Raw genomic sequence first — 19,114 nt, 5'->3', positions numbered from 1 at the left:
CTTCTAGGACTGCAGCAAAGTTGGGATCACTGTAATGCAACAATTTGAATTATTCTTTACAAGGTCTATGGTCTTTTCAGAGTTCCCAGGAGATGGGCCTCTAGACTGATATAAAATTAATAGTTTCCTACCCAATACAAAGCAAGATCAGCAAAAATTAAGCCGTGTCCAACAGGGAGAGTGGAGCTGGGCTGAGAACATCAAGTTGTCTTTACCCTTCATGCAAAAATTATGTGCACAAGAATAAAATCACATGTAATTATATGGCATCAATGCTATATTGTGTCATGACTTACTAGTACCACAAAAATTTAAAACATACTAAATAGGGGGGCATTAATCACATATGAAGCTGGGGAAATGTCATGACAAATTGATATCCTGCCTCTTTCATAATTACCATATCTATTTGTTTAGAAACTACCGTAACTATTAAATGTAATGATATCCCCCTGCAGCTTGCATGGTAAGTGTAGCTGAAAAGCAAAGCTGGTTTCTGTTAAAAATTGCATGGTAAAAGTGCAGTTAGTAATTGAATCTCTCCTTTAAAGTGCTTTGAGATCCACTGATGAAAGGCACAATATGAGTGCTAAGTATAATTTAGCTATACTAGGATTCCTAAAATGCCTGTCACCATAGTACGGTAAGTTACAGATAGAGTATGTCAGGTATGTTGGAGCCCTGATCTCAATTCATGTAATACAAATAAATGATGATAATGTCATAGTTATAAATAAAGAAATTCATCAATTATTGTTTCTGTTAAGAAAGCAAAAGTAAATGGATTTTAACTCTTTATATAGGCTTCTAACTTTCTTATCCTTCTGTTATCTTTCTAGCTCTGACCTATGTCCAAACGTGGTGCCGATCAGCTGCCCCCTTTACACCACGGATTCTCTTTTGTGGACCCCCAGGCAGTGGGAAGAGCCTGCAGGCAGCACTAATAGCTCAGAAATACAGCATTGTCAACAGTAAGTTCTCAGTAAATATGCACTTTGCTCCATTCCCTCTTTCTCTCCTTTTGATCATTTATCTTTTGCTGTCTTTCTTTCTTACTCGCTCGTAAAATTTCCCTGTTAGTCCATCACTGTGGATGTCAAACTTTTTGCGGGGGGGCTGGAAAATCTTGCAATAAAAAAATATTAACCAATAAAAACATATATCCTGTGCCAAACTAGCTCCAACATTTTTTTTAGTCATCATTTTTTATACCCTTTAGATCAGTAGTTTTTCATGTGTTATACACCAGAGGTACTCCTGTGAATAGTCTGTAGTGCTCTGAATTCTCCATCGCATCAGTGGGTCTTGCATAATGACTTTGCACTTTCACATGTCTACTCAGTATTGGGAGGCTTTTAAAAGAAAAGTGGTTTTGAAATGGGAAGAAGACTCTTAGTGTCTTATTATGTGTAATAATGGTGTAATATTATGTAATACTGGAAAAACTGCAGATATTTTGGAATTGTGATGTAAAATTGCATAGCTGATCAGCTCTTCTCCTTCAAGTAATATTTAAGCAGATTTCATTAGTGTGCTTTAAACACACAAAACCCTACAATAATAACCAGAAATAATAAGTTTTAGGGAAAAAAGACAGCAGTAGGCCTGATCCTGCCTCCTATATTGATGTGACGAGTCCTATGGACTTAATTGAACTCTTGCTGAAGTCAACTGAAAGAATTCAATGAGAGCTGGATCAGGCCCTCAGCAAAGCAATCCTGTGAGATTACTCTTGTGAATAAGAACTGAATGATCTTACCTGTGTTATTACAGATCAGAAAATGTCATTAAAAATGTTGATGAAAACAAAAGAACACATTTGTCTACATTGCTGTGGAAAATTTTGGCTTTTTGTCAAAAAACAAACCAAAATTTTAGACAGAAAACAAATAATTTTTAGATTTTGATTTTTTTGACAAAAACTCAAACTGTTCTGCAGAAGGCAGACACCTTTTGCAAAAAAAATATATATATATTGTTGAAAAACCCACTTTTCTGTCAAAACTGTTTCGACAGAAAATTTTTGACCAGCCCTACATTTACAGTAGTCCTAGTCATGGCCCAATCCTGTAAGTGCTACGTGCTCAGAACCTGCAATGAGTTCAGTGTGAGTTCCCTGTATGGATTGCAAGAGTGGGCTCATACGTTCCTTAAGCTCATTGCCATTAAAGGAAAACATTTTCAATCCAGATCTTTAGCAGGTATAAATTGGTGTAGCTCCACTGAAGTCATGAAGCTATGTTGAAATTATGCCAGTTGGGGATCTGGCCCCTGTATTTTTTATTTTGAACAATTATCATTTTACTTAAATGCTTCTGAAAATACACTACAAATAATTAACAAACATTATCTAATAAAGTTAAAAAAAGATAAGAATCCTTATTTTTAAATCTGTATAATAAAAAAATTAAATCTGTAGATAGAATTAGTAAAACCTTACTGTACCTTGAAGTATGTTAATTCCATTATGTTACATTGTATCTTTATTTTTTAAAATATTTTATTAATTTTAACAAAAGCTTTATTCTTTAATGCAGTAATGACTGTCATTTGACTAATCAAAAATAAAATTGGTTGGTTACACTTTCTCTTTAAATTCTTCATACTTTGTATATTTCTATACACTTTTCTGAACTTTATAAGAATAGACTAAAGTTTGATTTAATATTTTAATATTTCATCTAGATATACAATTTGCATTTTATTTTCCATAAAACAGGCCCATCATCATGTACTGAAAGACCATGCCATAGTGCAGGGGTCGGCAGCCTTTCAGAAGCAGTGTGCTGAGTCTTCATTTATTGACTCAAATTTAAGGTTTCACGTGCCAGTAATACATTTTAACGTTTTTAGAAAGTCTCTTTCTATAAGTCTATAATATATAACTAAACTATTGTTGTATGTAAAGTAAATAAGGTTATTAAAAGGTTTAAGAAGCTTCATTTAAAATTAAATTAAAATGCAGATCTTATCAGTTTAGTGTGATCCTTGCCCTTGCTTTTCCTTGCTGAGTTTTCCAATATCTGGCATGTATTTGGATACTTTAAGCTGCACACAGCCTTCTGAGTGATCAGTTGTTAACCGGCTCTGAGAGGGACAGAGAACAGATTTCATGTGTGAAAATACCTGTTCAACACAGGTTTGTGGATCCAAATGCTGAAAGCATTGCAAACACAATTTTCTTCAAACAGTTAAATTTCACTGGCAGGGACGTCCAGCAGGTCAGAATAGAAGCCTCATGATCTCTCTCGGTGGCTTCAAGTGCACTCCGCAGATCTCCAATCTTTGATGCCTACAATTCTTAGCATTTTAACTGAATGAGCTGCATTTCGAAATTTTCAGCACCCATCCACTGAAATAAAATCGCTTTCGTTGAACTTTTCAGGTTTAATCAGAAAAGAAAGCATTGGGTCAAATTGCTGGAAATCTTGAAATCTGTCAGAAAATTCTGATTCCAGTTCTTGCATGTAGATTCTAATCTCAACGTCAAATGCAGTGTGCTGTTCCACATGGTGTGATAGTGATGTAAGCAGCAAATCAAGACTTAAAAATATCCCAGCACAGTGGCACTGGAACAATTTTTAAGGTGGGGGTGCTAAGCTGTGCTCTCTCTTTCCCCTGTCTGAATCCCTCACTGCCCCAGGCTAGGGCCAGTGGGCCACAGCTGGGGATGGCTGCAGAGCCCCGGCTCAGCAGCTGGGACCCCAGGCCAACAGTGGAGCCCCTCGAGTCGGGACCTGGGGCCAGCAGCAGGCTAAGTGGGGCCGGTGGATGGAACCCTGGCTGGCAGGTGGCTGGCGGCCAGTACCCCAGGCCAGCTGCAGAGCCCCCAGGACTGGTGGCCAGGACCTGGGGCCAGCAGCTGGCTGAGCAGAGCCAGTGGACGGAACCCCAACTGGCATGGGGCCGACAGCCGGTACCCCGCCCAGCAGCGGAGCCCCCGGGACCGGTGGCCAGGACCCGGGCAGTGTGAGTGCCACTGAAAATCAGTTCGTGTGCCGCGTTTGGCATGCGTGCCATCGGTTAACTACCCCTGCCATAGTGCATACAAAGGGATTGTTATCTAGTATTTAGCACAGATGATTGGGAGTCAGGAGTTTGTGTGACCTTATACAAGTCAGAACGTTTCCATGCCTTAGCTTACCCCTCTGTAAAATGAGGATAATACTTATCTAACTCGCTTAGGGGTAATTAGGCTTAATTAATTTGCTGGGATGAAATGTGCCATACAGGTACAAAGTATTGTTATTTAATATGCAGTGGGCCTGATTTGGTATCTTAATTCTAAATTTCATGATGTTCTGCTTATTTGAACTTTGAACCATCATGTTGCATTAATACAGTTTCATGAACATAATTCTTACATGATTGTTAAATGATCCAAGGGGCCACTTTCTTGAACTGCATATTATCCAGTACCTCCAGCAGAGCTGTTCAGATGCTGTTCAGCAACTGTAACTTTATTCAGTAATTATAAGTTTATAAAAAGTGAAAACCCCACCAGCTATCCCTTGAGTTATTATTTTAGTAACGTATTTGATTAGTATCTTTCTCTCTGCGTCCGTTTTTAATATGTTCATTGTCAAAAGTATTCTTTTTTATTCAGTATTCTCCCTTGCTCAATCTCTTTGCTTTTTGGTTTGCCTGGCCAAAAAAACCCAACCCCAAAATCCAAAAAATCCCACAACTTTTATTTTATTCAGTGACCTTTTTCCAATATGCAGCTTCTTGGTTTTTTTCCCTTTCTTGCTTGCTTCCTTTTTAAAATTTAACCTTGTGTCTTTTTGTTCCTCCTTCCTCTCAGTTTGCTGCGGGCAACTGCTAAAGGAAGCTGTTGCAGACAAGACAAAACTTGGAGAACTCATTAAGCCTTATTTTGACAGCGGATGGCCAGGTAGGGCATGTTGTTGTCTTACTGCACTGTAGTTACAAGTTCGTGGGAGAAAATAATCTGTAGGAGAAATTCATACAGCCAATGGTGTAAATATGAAGTTACTTCATTGATGCAGTTTAGTTATTCCAGATTTACACTGGAGTTAACTGAGATCAGAATTTTCAGTTGGTAAATCTCTTCAGGGTAACTGAGACTGAATACCTATGTGAGTGAAGCCCAGACTCTTTACTTCCAGATCCCATATTTGAATTCTAATTGTTGTCCCTAAATTAAAATTAGGAATCTGGTTTTGTTTTTTTATCACTGGTAGTTTGTAAAACACAACAACCTTTTGATTTTCATTTGAAGCATGCTCTGATGGAGATTGTCTGTCTGGTTTGACGCAAGTATTTTAACTTAGCAGAAATGCTACTGCAAGATTTGTCCTATAGGATTTTTTGGTGAGGGGGCACCATAAGAATTTAACAGTTTTGCCTTTGGGAGGCTGATGAGTGATTATATTGAGAAAAATGGTAAAGATTGTAAGCTTCTCAGGTTAGCAGCCTAATCTTATTCGGACGTTAATTGCATTGCACACTATATATATGGCCATAACTGTGCAAGTCAATTAACAGCCGATTACGGCTAGGCTGCTGCCCTGAGAAGCTTACAGTCTTTACCATTTATTCTTATAGATATGAAAAAGACCCCACAATTCCAAAGGGTAGGCTGTATATCAGTGTGGTGAAGGAATGCTTGTATTTTGGCAAGTACAAGAACCTAGACGCTATAGGAATCTCCAGTCCTTTTTCTGGCACCATGCCAAATAGTTACCAGAGGAACAAGTATTACAGGGAAATAGTCTGGCTGAAGATGGAGAAATCTCAGTTAAGCTTTAGTATTAATGGAGTTTTGAGCAAACCCCCTCTGAGTGCAGGGAAAGCTGCATTGTCTTTTTTTTGGGGGAAGGAAAGCCATTTGGTGAATTGGAAAGCCCAGCAAGTCCCCTCTTTCATACAATAGCTTAATTCTGAGATTGAATTACATAGATCCGAAACGTGAGCCTATAAAATTAACTGATGTTCCCCAGATACCATGTCAGGAGACAGAGTACTTTTTGAAGCATTTCAAAAAGGCCTCCGGCAGCCTGCAGTATCCTATCCTCTGTCAATTTGTCAAACCACATGATAATAATTTTTAACACTTAACTTCAGCTCCACTGAATGGGTCATGTTCATTGCTGGTGCAATAACTCCATCTGGTTCAAGATATGTAATACAGTGTGACAGTCACCGTCTTGGCTGACATCAGGGATTGAACCAGGGACCTCCAGAACATGGAAGTATAAGCTTTTACAACTTGAGCCAAAGAGGGTAGGTTGTATTATTGGGGTCTGCAACAGACGCATCTCCTCAGTCGATCCAGCAGTGAGGGGGACACACAAAGGACACTGACCAAGTGGATTACAATAACTTTCACACGCCACCACCGCTTCGCCGCCCCTTTGGCTTGGAGCTGCCATTTTTAAGAGAAGGTTCTATATAGATCGAGCGTTAAGGTATTTTCAGTGCTAAACTTGGTGGTCATATAACTCAAGGGTAGGAGACCTATGTGGGTTATTAGTAAAAAAAAATCACAGAAAAAACATTTATGTATGGGACTCCTCATGTGTGAAGTTACTTGCATGCCTAAGTGGTTGCAGGATCAGGGCCCATGTATCTTTCACAGTTTATAATACTTTTAGACACTCTTATGCGTATTCCATTTTCACTTTCTCCTCAGCCCACTAGACTGAAGAACAACTATTGTAAAGACATGCCTCTCTAAATTTCAATTATAGCTGTTTTCAGAGTAGCAGCCATGTTAGTCTAACAGTCTCTAAGGTACCACAAGTACTCCTTTTCTTTTTGCGAATTATAGCTGTGTTGGGAGCCTGGGTGAATTATATCCTTATAGGAAAGTCCTTTAAGAGCTTTACCGTGAATGCTTCAAGTGTATTTTACAAACTTCTCCTTAATGATTAAGGTTTCTTTAACAAAGATGTTGGGAGCATTTCCAATATGTTAAAATAATTGGAAGGCTATTAATATCCTAGCCAGTCCAAAAAATACATCCTTCCTTAGTCCAAGTGAGCTGCTTTCACTTCAGCAAAATGAAATTGGAATTATAACTTCCCCAGAAAATTAGGAATTATTTCAAATTTATGTGAACATATTTTTATTGTAACATGTAATAATGCAGCTGTCCAATTCTTATGTGAGCCATGACTATTCCTGTGCATTGTGCTAAAAATTTTTCCCATAGTTTTTGCTTATATATACACTGTTTGTTTGTTTTTGTTTGTTGGTGGGGCACACTACAGAATTAAGGACTGAATAGCAATAAATATTATATAGCAGTACCAGGAATAATAAGTTCTGTGATTTCACTAATCCTCCTCTCCAAGGGATAACAAAGAATGAATATACATTAGTAAACACTAACAAGAATTCATTAGTGCCCTCACAAAGGCCTTGAGAAAATGAAAGAGCATAGCATACTGAGGAGGGAAGAAGGCAAAGAATTCCATTTAGAATGGTGCAAAAATGCAAGCAGGTTAAAACAGGAGAGAAACATAGATAATACTTGACCGAATTTGGTCTCGGGGTCACATGTCAACTGATTACTTAATTAGCCAGCAACTGGCAATATTTAAAATGTGAAAGGCAATTAATATGTGACTGACCTTTTCATGGCATCCCTAGCCCTCTGAGCCAACAAACCCCACAGGGTATAGACAAAGGGGCCCTATTCCTCCTTCCAAGCAATGGCTCATAAATGACATCAGCCACTACGGGGGAACCAAACATAGCCTCTGTGAAACCTAACCCCCAAGTTATTATCTCTCAGAATCATAATAGTCTTAACATCATGTGACTTCTCTGAAACTCTCATATAAAGCCAAGTTTTAAGACTGGCCTGAACCTGGCCACTCTTTTTGTGGGCATAAGTAATTGCACAGTTAATGTCAGTTAGATACTGAAGTACCAGATTGTGCCCATAAATGAGACAGTTCAATGTCTGACATTAACTGTACCCACAATATTGTACTTTCAAATTATGGGCATGAAACTGGAGGTCAGCTTTTAAAAATCTGACCCCAACACATAAACGCTGCAGCAATGTATGACAGTTTGGCATATGCCAATAAATTAACAACTAGCCCAGCCACAGAGCATAAAAACATAATGAAAATGCTTAAGGAAGCCAGTAACAAGCAGTAGTACTAAGATCTAAATGTAACAGTTTTATCACAGAGTCTAGAAGTGGAATAGCCCTGTTAAGGCATCATTTCTCCTCCTGCCTATTCAAGATTGTTCTACTATAGTACAATCCTTGAGTACTTTGTCCAATAGAGCTTCCACCACTTCCCTTGGGAAACTGTTTCATAGTCTGAACTTTACAAAGGCCTTAAGTAGCATTATCTGTATTTTGCAGATGGGGAACCGGAGATGCAGGGAGATGAGGTGAATTGCCTAAGGTCACTCTGCAGTCCAGTGGCAAAGCTGGGCATAGTGCAAACTCTGGAACTTTGAAGTGTGCCCATAGCATCCACATTGGGGAGTTACTGTGCAGCACTTTAGTGCACACTGCTATTCACAGTCTGAACTGAGGAGCAGTGTAGACATGCCCTAGACAGCGCTGTGGGGCTGTTTATGTTACGGCAGCCTGTCCCTGGCTGCCTATGGACAGCAACACTGCACAGAATCTTCACAGTTGTAGGTGCTGTAGCTCCATCCCCAACACCCACCTCCAGACCCACCCTGGCAAACCCCTTTATGTCAGACCTTGCGAAAGGGTCCTCAGATGACAGCCTGTGCCTGTCTTCTTCACTTCCTGTGCCAGAGGAATTCTCTCACAGTCAGGCCTTTTTGAGCCCCTTTGCATTGCTCCAGCCTTTTTACTGATGTAAAGGGGTCAGAGTGGGGGTGAGACACTCTATGCATTACGTGGTAAATTTGAGCCCTAAATCATATAGTTATGTGCTACCAGAAGAATCTTGATACTCTCCTTTCCAGCAATATAGTGGCGTTTATCTGGGTTCATACCAGTTCTTAAGTTCTGGTAGATAAGCACAGCTACTCTGTTAGCTTTTAAAGATTTAAAAACAATCAGAATTATTCTTGGTATTGCCGGGGGATGTTTTCCCTATGATTGTCCTTTACATAGATTACATGTACTACAAGAGGACCCCAATATAGTCAAACAATTCTATTATTCAAGCCACTAACAAACTCTGTACATTTCTATTCTGTGCATTTGCTTACAGTCACACTCTCCTGAAGTTCCTAACTCCTTGCTTTATCAGCCTCATCCATGTTGTTCATGGTGATTGATTTGGCTTAATGAAGGCAGCATAAATGTCCTTGAGTCCATGAATTTTTAATTTCCCAGGACACTTATCCTACACTTTGTGCCCATTGGATAATTAAAAAATGTATTTTCACTCAAAAGTTCAGCATCCAAATTCTTTCTGTTTGTCATGTCCATAGAGTCATCCTTTGGATAACCAGTCTGAAATGCACTGACTATTCCTTAGGGGTTCTTTGATCTTGTGTTTTCACCAAATGTTAAACATGAATTATTGCTAAATTTACTCTTGACTGTGTGTGAAAAGTGACAGTATTAGAGTTCGATCCCAGTTTTCTGGAGCTAAATCCAGTGAGTCTAATTCTCCATTCCCGCTTTTAGTTAACAGTGTTACTGGATGTTAGTGGTATGGTAATGCTGACCATTCTCACTCTTTGCACGTTTTTTGCTTGCTCCGTGCATTGGCTCATGCCAGAAAGCCCATAGTCAACAACAACACAAGGACCACATTAATCCAATCTATTTGATTCCCTCCAAAATATTATGGAGAGGCTGTTTTGCAGACCACCTCTCTCCTACATCCTTTTGGGACATAGTCAAGGAATCTACATGCATAGGGACCATTCATGTACACTCTTGACCTTTATGAACAGCTACCACCTACTCCCTAGATTATTATTAGTAATAGTAGGGCTAGATTGCACATGGAGCAGATCTCTGCCAGAGTACAGGTGCACAGTGATGCTGCTTTTGCAGCATATATGTTCACCATTTTTCAGATGCCTGTCAGAATATGATACCTTGGGAGGACATTAAAACTTCAAAAAGTGTATCAGATTTTTCAGTTGAAATCCTTCCTGTTCGGTATGTGAGGAGTGTGGTTTTATTAACAAAAATAAAAGCAATAACTTCCTGGGATGTGAGGTCATCACGAGAACACCAAGGTTAATCTTCACATGAGAAGGAATTCATGTGTCATTCTTTACCTTTCAAACATTTGCATGTGTTTATCAGAGAGATGGGATGGAAGAATCACTGCTAATTCATATACCTGTTTGGAATACTGCAATAAGCCGAGCCCAGAAAAAATTAAACAGAACCATGCAAAGCAAGCACCAAAATGTAAAAAACTAGATGCTTCTGTTCAGCTGGGAAAAGCACTGTTAGTTTGGATAATGGCTTTTCCACCAAAAGGGAAGATTCAGATGGTAAAGGTAGCTGATTCGTGGAAGATCGAAAACATCCTACTATTTGCAGCCTTTTAGAGTCAAACACAAACAATCTGTGTTGCTTTTTTTTTTCCCTTACCTTCTCTATTTATAAAATAGTAATATCTGAAGCTGTCCCCGATAGCATTCTACATGTGGGGGTATAAAATATGGGATTCCCTAATTTCTGAAATTACTAATACAAAGTATTGCTATACAAATGTAGCTTTTTTTTAAAATCGGCATGATTTTAAAGGGGTGCTTTTGGTGCAGTCTGTGAAAGTTGGGGTCCCCTGGCGATGGTGATCACAGCCTGCCTGAAGCACTTCATTCCTTTTGACAGTAAATTAATATTCTCATCACTAAGTGTGAGCTAAAGATTTAACAATAGAACAGCTTTCTCTTTTGTTAAAAACTTGGAAAGAGCTTGAGAGTTGAAAGGAGAAGTAAATCTTGATATCTAAGGAGGTAAGCTTAGCGTTATTTCTTGTTTTTAACAGCGTTGTATTGGCGAGCTGCAAGCTGTCTGAACATTGGAGAGAGACCCTTTGGGAACTCCACTGGTTTTCAGCAAGTCTTTGCATGCAGTGTGTTTGTACTAGCTGAAGACAGCGCATGGCTCTCTAAATAATTTACAAGTTGATTAATAGACTCACATGGGTATAATTAGAAGAGGGAGAGACAGCAGCTACAGTAACGGGTACAGTGCTTGGGGGAACTAGAGACTTTATTTTTTTTTAAAGAAACTTTCTAGGGTGCTGGGCGTTTGAAGATAAGTTGGGAAGAGCTCAGTGCCTCTTCTCTTTTGAAGTGGAAATAGGACAGTTTGAATCCGTCGAGTTTAATTTTTCACAAGGTTTAGAGGCCCTGCAGTGCAACTCCCTTTTTATTATTGAAAAAAACTCCACTTTTCTTTCATTTTTCACATATGCACGCACATACACATACAGTCCAAACAGATTGATTTCCTATTTTATGAAAGTTGTATTTATACCCAGGCTGTACATTCATCCGGACCTTCTGTACGCCACATCTATATCACAAACAGATGGTATAAAGTTATAGAGATATTTATTAACACACCACACTTAAATTTATACATTTTTAAGAACCCTTCACCTCTGCTTGACAATGCTTTTGAAGTGGCTCCGTTTTTCAAGTCAAACTTTTGACTTTTCCACTGGGACTGCTACAAAGATTTCTTTATGGAAAATAGGTAGGAGCCGTTTTTTTCCACTAGTAGAAAATTGGTGGTCAGAAGAACAAAATAACATTTTAAAATATAGATATTTTCCTTTTTAAAAGCTAATGTTTCAATAGAAAAGGAGAGGTTATAGACTAGTGAGCTGTACATCAACATATGTGGGCTATATGTTGTCCCTCTGCTTGTCTGAGTTTTGGTGCTATTTTTTTCCTTATGCGTTTGAATTGTCACAGTGATGAGAAATTACTGTCCCCTTTTCTTTTAATTTAATATCCTGGAATCTATTGGCTGTATTTCTGCTCAACACAAACCAGCTGAAATTGACAAATACTGTTACCAAATATTCAGATCAGAAATGGGCCGTGGTGAGAATCACTCGGCAAAGAAATAAAAATCCCAAAGACCCATCCTGTTAAAATGAAGATCCCATCTTGGAACCCAGATCAGAGGAAATAGATACTAGTGAGGGTATTTTCCAATGCAGATAGATGTGAGCATTAATTAGTTAATGGGCCTCTGATTGACGTAAATGAAAGTTTTGCCATTGGCTTAAGTGAAAGTATGATCATGACCTCAGGTCCTGATCCTCAACCCTTATTTAAAATCATTACTTGTATTTTGGTAGTATCTATTAATGGCCCTTACTTAGATGAGAAGTGCTATTCAAATTAATGGAATTATTCACATAAATAAGGGGTGCAGGATAGGACGCATGTTACAAGGTGATGTGTGTCCACAACTCCCATTGATATCAGTGGGCCCAATCTGCAGAGTGCTGAGTGCCCTAAATCTTGACTGATGTCAGTAGGAACTGAGGGTGCTCAGCACTTCATAGGATGAAGCCCTGTGTTCATAAAGAGCTTTGAAGAGGCAAAGTGCTACGTATTAATCATTTAAAATTTATTTGACTCCTTCTTGTTTACAAGAATTCTTGGGAAGCTGACAAATATCTTCTTTCCCTTCCCACTACTCTCCATCCTGCCCAGCTGACTAAACCAGTGGCTCATGAGCACTAGACTGCTAACTTGGTTTCTGTTTTGTTTTTGTTTTTAATAACAAATTTTATTTTCCCAGTGGGGTTAAGTAATCACATCAATTTATAAGATACCTATGAAGGGGAAAGCGTATCACATCTTGGCAGCCACCTTTTTTATTCTGTAAATACTAAAAATTAAATTCTGTGGGTATGTTTCATCCTTGTGGGTACGTTTCATTAGGAGCCATGTATATAGAATCAGGCCTTAATGCGAAACTGAAATGCTGCTTTTTTTTTTTAAGAGGTTTAAAAAACATACTTAGCTCTTACATAACGCTGTATATTTTCAAAGCATTGTATTAACATGAACAAGCTGTTCTGTTCTCCAAGCGACGGGAAAAATGGCCCGGTGGGGTTCCAGATTTATTGCCTTAATGACCCCTTATCAAGCTTGTTCAGTTTAGAAGTCAAAAGATATTTTTTGCAAGTGCTGGCCTAGGTGCTTTCCTTCCTGCACATCAGCAGCAGTAGGAAAGATTCTGCAGGCCAAATTCTTCCTTCAGTCACAAACCCTATGATCTTCAGTAAAAATGCACAGGTATAAATGAGGGAAGAATTTGTGTCTTCGGTTGCACAATTCCAGTAATTCAACATGAGCTGACATAGAATTCTGTTTGCTGTCCTGTAGCCATATTGGCTCTGCAGTAGTAGTACAAATGTATTTTTGTCCCTAACATTAGCAGATAGAACTCCGAATACACGTGGAGAGCAGAGGTGTAGAGTAAACTGATGCCATTTTAACAGAGTCACTTGTCAGATTAGACGCATCACTGTGAGGTAGGGAAGTCAGTAATATCTCCATTTCACAGATGGTGAAACCGAGGCAGAAAGCTTGAGTAACTCCCTTTAAAGCCACGTAGCAAGTCAGTGGCAGAACCTGGATTAGACCCGAGGAGCTCTGGTTCCCAGCTCACCATGGACTGGAAAAATTGAAATAATATTTTAGAAGAGCAACTAAGTAGCTTTTTATGCACCAGCCTTTGAGTTTGGACTTCTCTGTTTCTCCTGCTATAACTAAGGATATCACTAATAGCTACATCGGTATAGGGAGCTGTCTTAGTTCTTTAAGCGTGAAGAATATCATAACGTGTAATGGGGCAAACAAAGACTCCTGAAACTCACGCTTTGCAGCTGAGAAAAAGAATGGTCAACTCCTTTCATTTAAAAATATGTCTTGTAATTTTTAATTCTACACATGTTGTATTAATGATTTAAGTTCTTAAATGTCTTTTACAAATATTTTCACTTCAACTCTAATATAGCTGCTTTCTATTAAAAAAAACCAAAGCCCAAAGTTATACCATATTATCTCTGTAAAACCTTAGGAATCGAAATGCTTCTCATTTGTCCCAAGAGGTAAAACGTTGAGACTGTACAATGGAAATACTTGGATTATTATATTTTACTTTATTACATAAAAATAAGTATTCTAATTCTGATGACAAGTCCTACATCAGCATAGCTGGGGATAGTGAATATGAGAATACAGTAAGAGTGTTTTTTGGTTTTGTTTTTTATTTTGTTAATATTGCGCAGTGCTTTGAAAACGCTACATAAATACTGGTTATTATTTATTAAATTTTCTCTTAACCAGATTAAAAGTGGTTTCAGAATGAATAAATAGAAATGCTTCTAGAATCCCATGGGTCAAGTAGCTAAATCTCTGCACTTAAAGGAGGTTAACAGAGCAACTGAGAAGTATCTTCGACAGTCTCTGTAAATTAGCCAAAATTCTATGCTGTTGATTGGCATATAATACTGTGGAACTCTATTGTCAGTTGCAGTTATGGACAAATAAGAGTCTGCTCTATAGCAAGTCGTGTTTTCTTGTTCCAGCCTTCACCTGATGAGATTCTGCAGAAATGCATAATTGAAACTTCTATACAGGGTCGTCTCCATTTCATAATTTAACTTGCCTTTTCCCATACCTTGTCTGGAGTGATTAGCTTGTGTGTCAGTAATCTCATTTTACCAGCAGGTGGCAGTAAATAACAAACAACAGCATCGAAAAAAATCCTTGCCTAATGTGATCTCTGTTCTGTTTATTACTATCATAGGCATCTACAGTAGTCATGATTTCTTGTAATATCAGTGAGGAGCTTATGAAAGCACCAATTGAGGAGGCTCAAAACCATAAATGCAGTTTCTGTGTTAAGGAAATAATGGTTGCTTCGCTATCACCATACTATGTGTTAGCTGTCACTTGAAAAGTCCAAAGCTCAGTGTACAATGGAAAGCCTCATTTATATAAACCTCCTTGCAATATATTGTGGCCTTTATACTGCATGTAGTTTTGGGAGTCATCTTCAAAGCGTCTCGAGTTTCCTAGAGAGTCATATCTGAGTCCATGCACATACCCTGGAAGTCGAGGTAGGCTATATATGAGCGTCTGAATTAATAAATTCACATTCAAAGGAACAGAAGACTAGATGACTGCTGTTCAGTGATGTCTGAAGCCCCATGCCCCCTGCAAGTGCAGGGAACTGAACATATGTTACTCAACCATGTGTTCCTGCTCAATGTTCCAGGAGAAGGTGAAAACTCCCCAAGGCTCCTGCCAATAATAGTGTGGGGAGGAAATTCCTTCTACAATCAACTCTGTGCATGTGAACAAAAATCATCCCTCACTCCCATAGCTATTCCTTTTTGCACTGATTTACGATTGGAATCCTGAAGAATTATATTTATTTGTATGTATTTCATTAGGTGAAACACAGTGCATAATATATGGTGAGAAAATCCTTCTGTCATCACAAATCTGGTGCATTGGCAAGGCTGAATGAAGGTATTGGTCAGCCTACGCCACAGTGACCACAGTAAATCACTGTTTAAATCTCTCTTTAGCACATTAAAAAAACCCAAATGAATATGAACTCTAACAACCCTGAGGCCAGTGAGAAAACTGAAGAACCAAATAAAATTATCCAGTGTGGGTAATCTGATGCTCTTGGAAAAATAGGATATTCATATCTCACTCTTTGCTAAATTTATGGTTGACAGGACAATCCAGGGAAGTAGCCCTTGGCAGTGGTTTATACTCAGGGCAAGATGTTAACTGTCAAACATTGAGATCAGGCCTCAGGCATCTGAATTAACAGTGAAAGACTTAGACCTAACTGAAAAATCTCTGTCTAAGGAAATGATAAAGGCTATGTGGACAGTATTATCAAAGGGACTTTAAACTTTCTGCTGCTGCACAAAACTGACAGGACATGTTCCTGCAAATGCATTTGTGCTGTACTTGAAATCAAGGATTTATAGGTTTGGAGAAGTGAGTCAATATCTTTCAACATTGTGTTTTAAAGGAAAAGATATTGGGGAGGTATCATTTGAAATATGAGGTGTTCAGCTTGGAACATGTGAATTTTATCAGTTCTACAAAAGTATCCTTTGTGGATCCAGAGTCCTGGCTTATCCGCACCCTCTAGTGCAGTGGGTCTCAACCTGTTTATCAGTGGGGACCACATATGCGGCCCACAATGTGTTACCTGGGCCGCAGGTTGAGAACCACAGTGTCCCTATCCCCCCCCGAACCTTACAGACCTCTATACCCAGCGCCTCCTGCCCAGAGTCCCCTCCACAGAGTGGGGCCAGGTGGGGGGCCGGGTGGCAGGGACCCTGGACCCTGCCCTGTGGGGCTGGGCGACAGCTCCAACCTGCTGGACCCCACTGCATGGGGCCGGGTGGCAGGGCAGCCCCGGATCCCTGCCATGCAGGGCTCGCCGGCAGCCCCAGACGCCCACTGTGCAGGACTGGCCAACAGCCCCAACCCCAGACCCTGCTGCACTGGGCAGCCCAACTGCCCCTAGCACACAGCTGGACTGCGGGTTGAGAACCACTGCTCTAGTATTTCACTCTGGAGCTGACTGACAAGGTGATTTAATAAAGTTTACTGTATCTCCGAGAAAGAACTGGAACTTGCATGCATAGAGGGGCGTAGTACATTGTAGCCTCCCAAGTAATATATTTCCTTTCTTCCTGGTGTGCATGAGAAATGCTTGATTGCACTGCTCCTTTTTAGGTCTTCATGAGAGAAACCTTCTACCACAACTTCACTTACACAGCCTCTACTGAACCTCAGAGCCTCTGCCCTTAATGTACCACTTCTTCTTTGCTATCCTGTGTCCTTTAGCAGCCAATAAAGATAAAAAATTTTTAACTGATCAACATTTCTGTTCTCTTATTGTTTCTAGAGATTTTTTGTGAAGGGCGCAAGCTTATAGGCCACATTCCCATGAGTTTCATCAGTGGGGACTTTGTGGGAAAGTTTGCAGTCCTTTGGGATGAATGACAGGCTCATGACTTCCCTTGAATACCCATCAACTTTTCCTACTGTTTTGGCTACTTTACAGCAGACTGCTGCAAGTGTATGTTCATTAAATATTCTACATTATCTTCTGATCATGTGTGTCTGCACTGTACTCTAATGTCTGAAAACTAGTACTCATGAAAAGTGCTGATTGACTATCCTAGAGACTGAAGTTCTCTTGTTATTCAGAGAATGGTTACAGCACAAAGAGCAGCAGTTCACACTTTACCCACACCGCCCTGCCAATGTGCCTCATCCTTCAATTGATTGGATCATCTATTAGGTCAGGATGCTGATTCAGTCTTCGTGTCTAATTCAAGGAGTTCAGCTGTATGACACAGGTCATGTGTCCACTGTGTCAATGACTGTGAGATAATGGAGACATGCTAAGTTATCTGCCATGAAGCATTGATACTTATTTGGCAGGTATGCACAGTAAAGCAAAGAGCATACTTCCTTAGCTAAACATCACAATATAATGCAGATAATGCAATGTACGGTTCCGAGCCAAGGGACTCCCATTGGTACTTATCGTACATATCACGGTATTCATACATTCCAAGGCCAGAAGGGACCACTGTGATCATCTAGTGTGACCTCCTGTGTAACACTCCATAGAACTTCCTCCAAATAATTCCTAGAGCAGATCTTTTAGAAAAAAAAAATTCCAATCTTGATTTTAAAATGGTCAGTGATGGAGAATCCACCATGACCCTTAGTAAGTTGTTTCAGTGGTTAAATACTGTCTCTTAAAAATGTATGCTTTATTTCCAGTCTGAATTTGTCTAGCTTCAACTTCCAGCCATTGCTGGAGATCTTCTACATATGCTTTGTTGGAAGATATTAGGGATATTCCTCTATTCTTTCTTTGCACTTCTGTATGGGGCTGGTCTGGAGCCGAGCTCTGCCATGTATACAGATTATGGAGCACCGTTGGTTCCTTGTCCACAGCTACTTACCCCTGTCCCAATGTAGAGACATCATTGTGGTTCTGCTGCCTTGCGGACTCTGTGCTAGTGGCTGAACTTCATCTCTGTGTCTTGATCTCACTAGCTAATGGAGATATGTTTCCACGATACTTAATAGGGATATCCTTCTTGGCTAACAATCTCCACAAGTGGAAATCTCTAAAAGTCTTTTATATTTGGACTTCTGTAAAGATAAGAAACCTCTCTAGAGCTTCATTCGCCCAACTCTCAGAGACAGAGTTGGAAACTCACACAAGTTTAGGTTGAAAAAAAAAAAGATTATTCAAAGCTCATGTGCTTCATAATCCCCCTAAAGCATGTAGATTGACTGCCTCATCAGAACGGCTCTAAATTCTACTTTGCTAGCAAGCACTCTTGGTCGTACGCTTGAGGCCAGTGGATCCAAGGCTAGTTATCTAGAGACTGTGTATCACTCCAATTACAGGTTAGTAATTTCCCTCGCAGTCACCAGGGAGTTCCACATGAATGAAAAGGAATTCCATACCCCACAGTTCTTCATTATCTACTACTCTGTTTGTACCACAAGGAAGTAAGAATAATATGGATTTCCCCCCCCCCTTTTTTTTTTTGGTCTGCCAAGGATGTTACAGTTTTAAAGCAGCTGCTTTAACTGTGACTATTTCTGTTCAAGGGTGACTGATGTACTTTGTAACGCCATTGAACAGCCTATAAGCTATCTTCCCCTACTGTATAGAAGTGATAGTTATGTTTTCTAAACAGAGCCTGCTGTCTGACTTGTTTATGCTTCATTTCTCACCATCAAACTTAGAAACACAAGAAAACATGTAAACATATACACTGGTGTGTATTTATGTACACATGTACTGTACCGAATATATAAAGTGATGCATGGCTATCCATTTGTGTTGGTGTTATCTAGTGACACGGCATTGAAATTAGCAGCGTTTCATGATATACTCGATATATTCAGCATTGCAGATATGTCTAGTACATTGCATAGGAGTCACACCATTAACGGATGGATTATTGGTTCACCGTACAGTAGAATTTTTCCTTTTTATCTTATGGCTGCTACACTCTGGCCAGAAGAAACTGTCACCTAAGAATTGGAATCTGATCACTCACTCAAACTAAAGACTTGCGGAAGGTAGCCAGGGTCAGGAATAATTCCACAATGTCCCCTT

General features: G+C 39.5%; 1 protein-coding gene across 4 annotated transcripts in view; it reads left to right on the top strand.

Moving 5' to 3' along the window:
- AK8 (adenylate kinase 8) overlaps positions 1-19,114 on the top strand; it is a 110,690-nt gene that overhangs the window by 45,181 nt on the left and 46,395 nt on the right. For all 4 annotated transcript variants that reach the window (XM_074973465.1, XM_074973462.1, XM_074973464.1 and 1 more), the window contains 2 exons: positions 840-971; positions 4,805-4,894. In XM_074973465.1, coding sequence (XP_074829566.1) covers positions 840-971; positions 4,805-4,894 — 222 coding nt within the window. The remainder of the gene's footprint in view (positions 1-839; positions 972-4,804; positions 4,895-19,114) is intronic.

The sequence above is a fragment of the Natator depressus genome, chromosome 16, assembly GCF_965152275.1.
Source record: "Natator depressus isolate rNatDep1 chromosome 16, rNatDep2.hap1, whole genome shotgun sequence".
Classification (NCBI taxonomy): domain Eukaryota; kingdom Metazoa; phylum Chordata; order Testudines; family Cheloniidae; genus Natator; species Natator depressus.
This window is presented reverse-complemented; position numbering and strand designations above follow the sequence as displayed.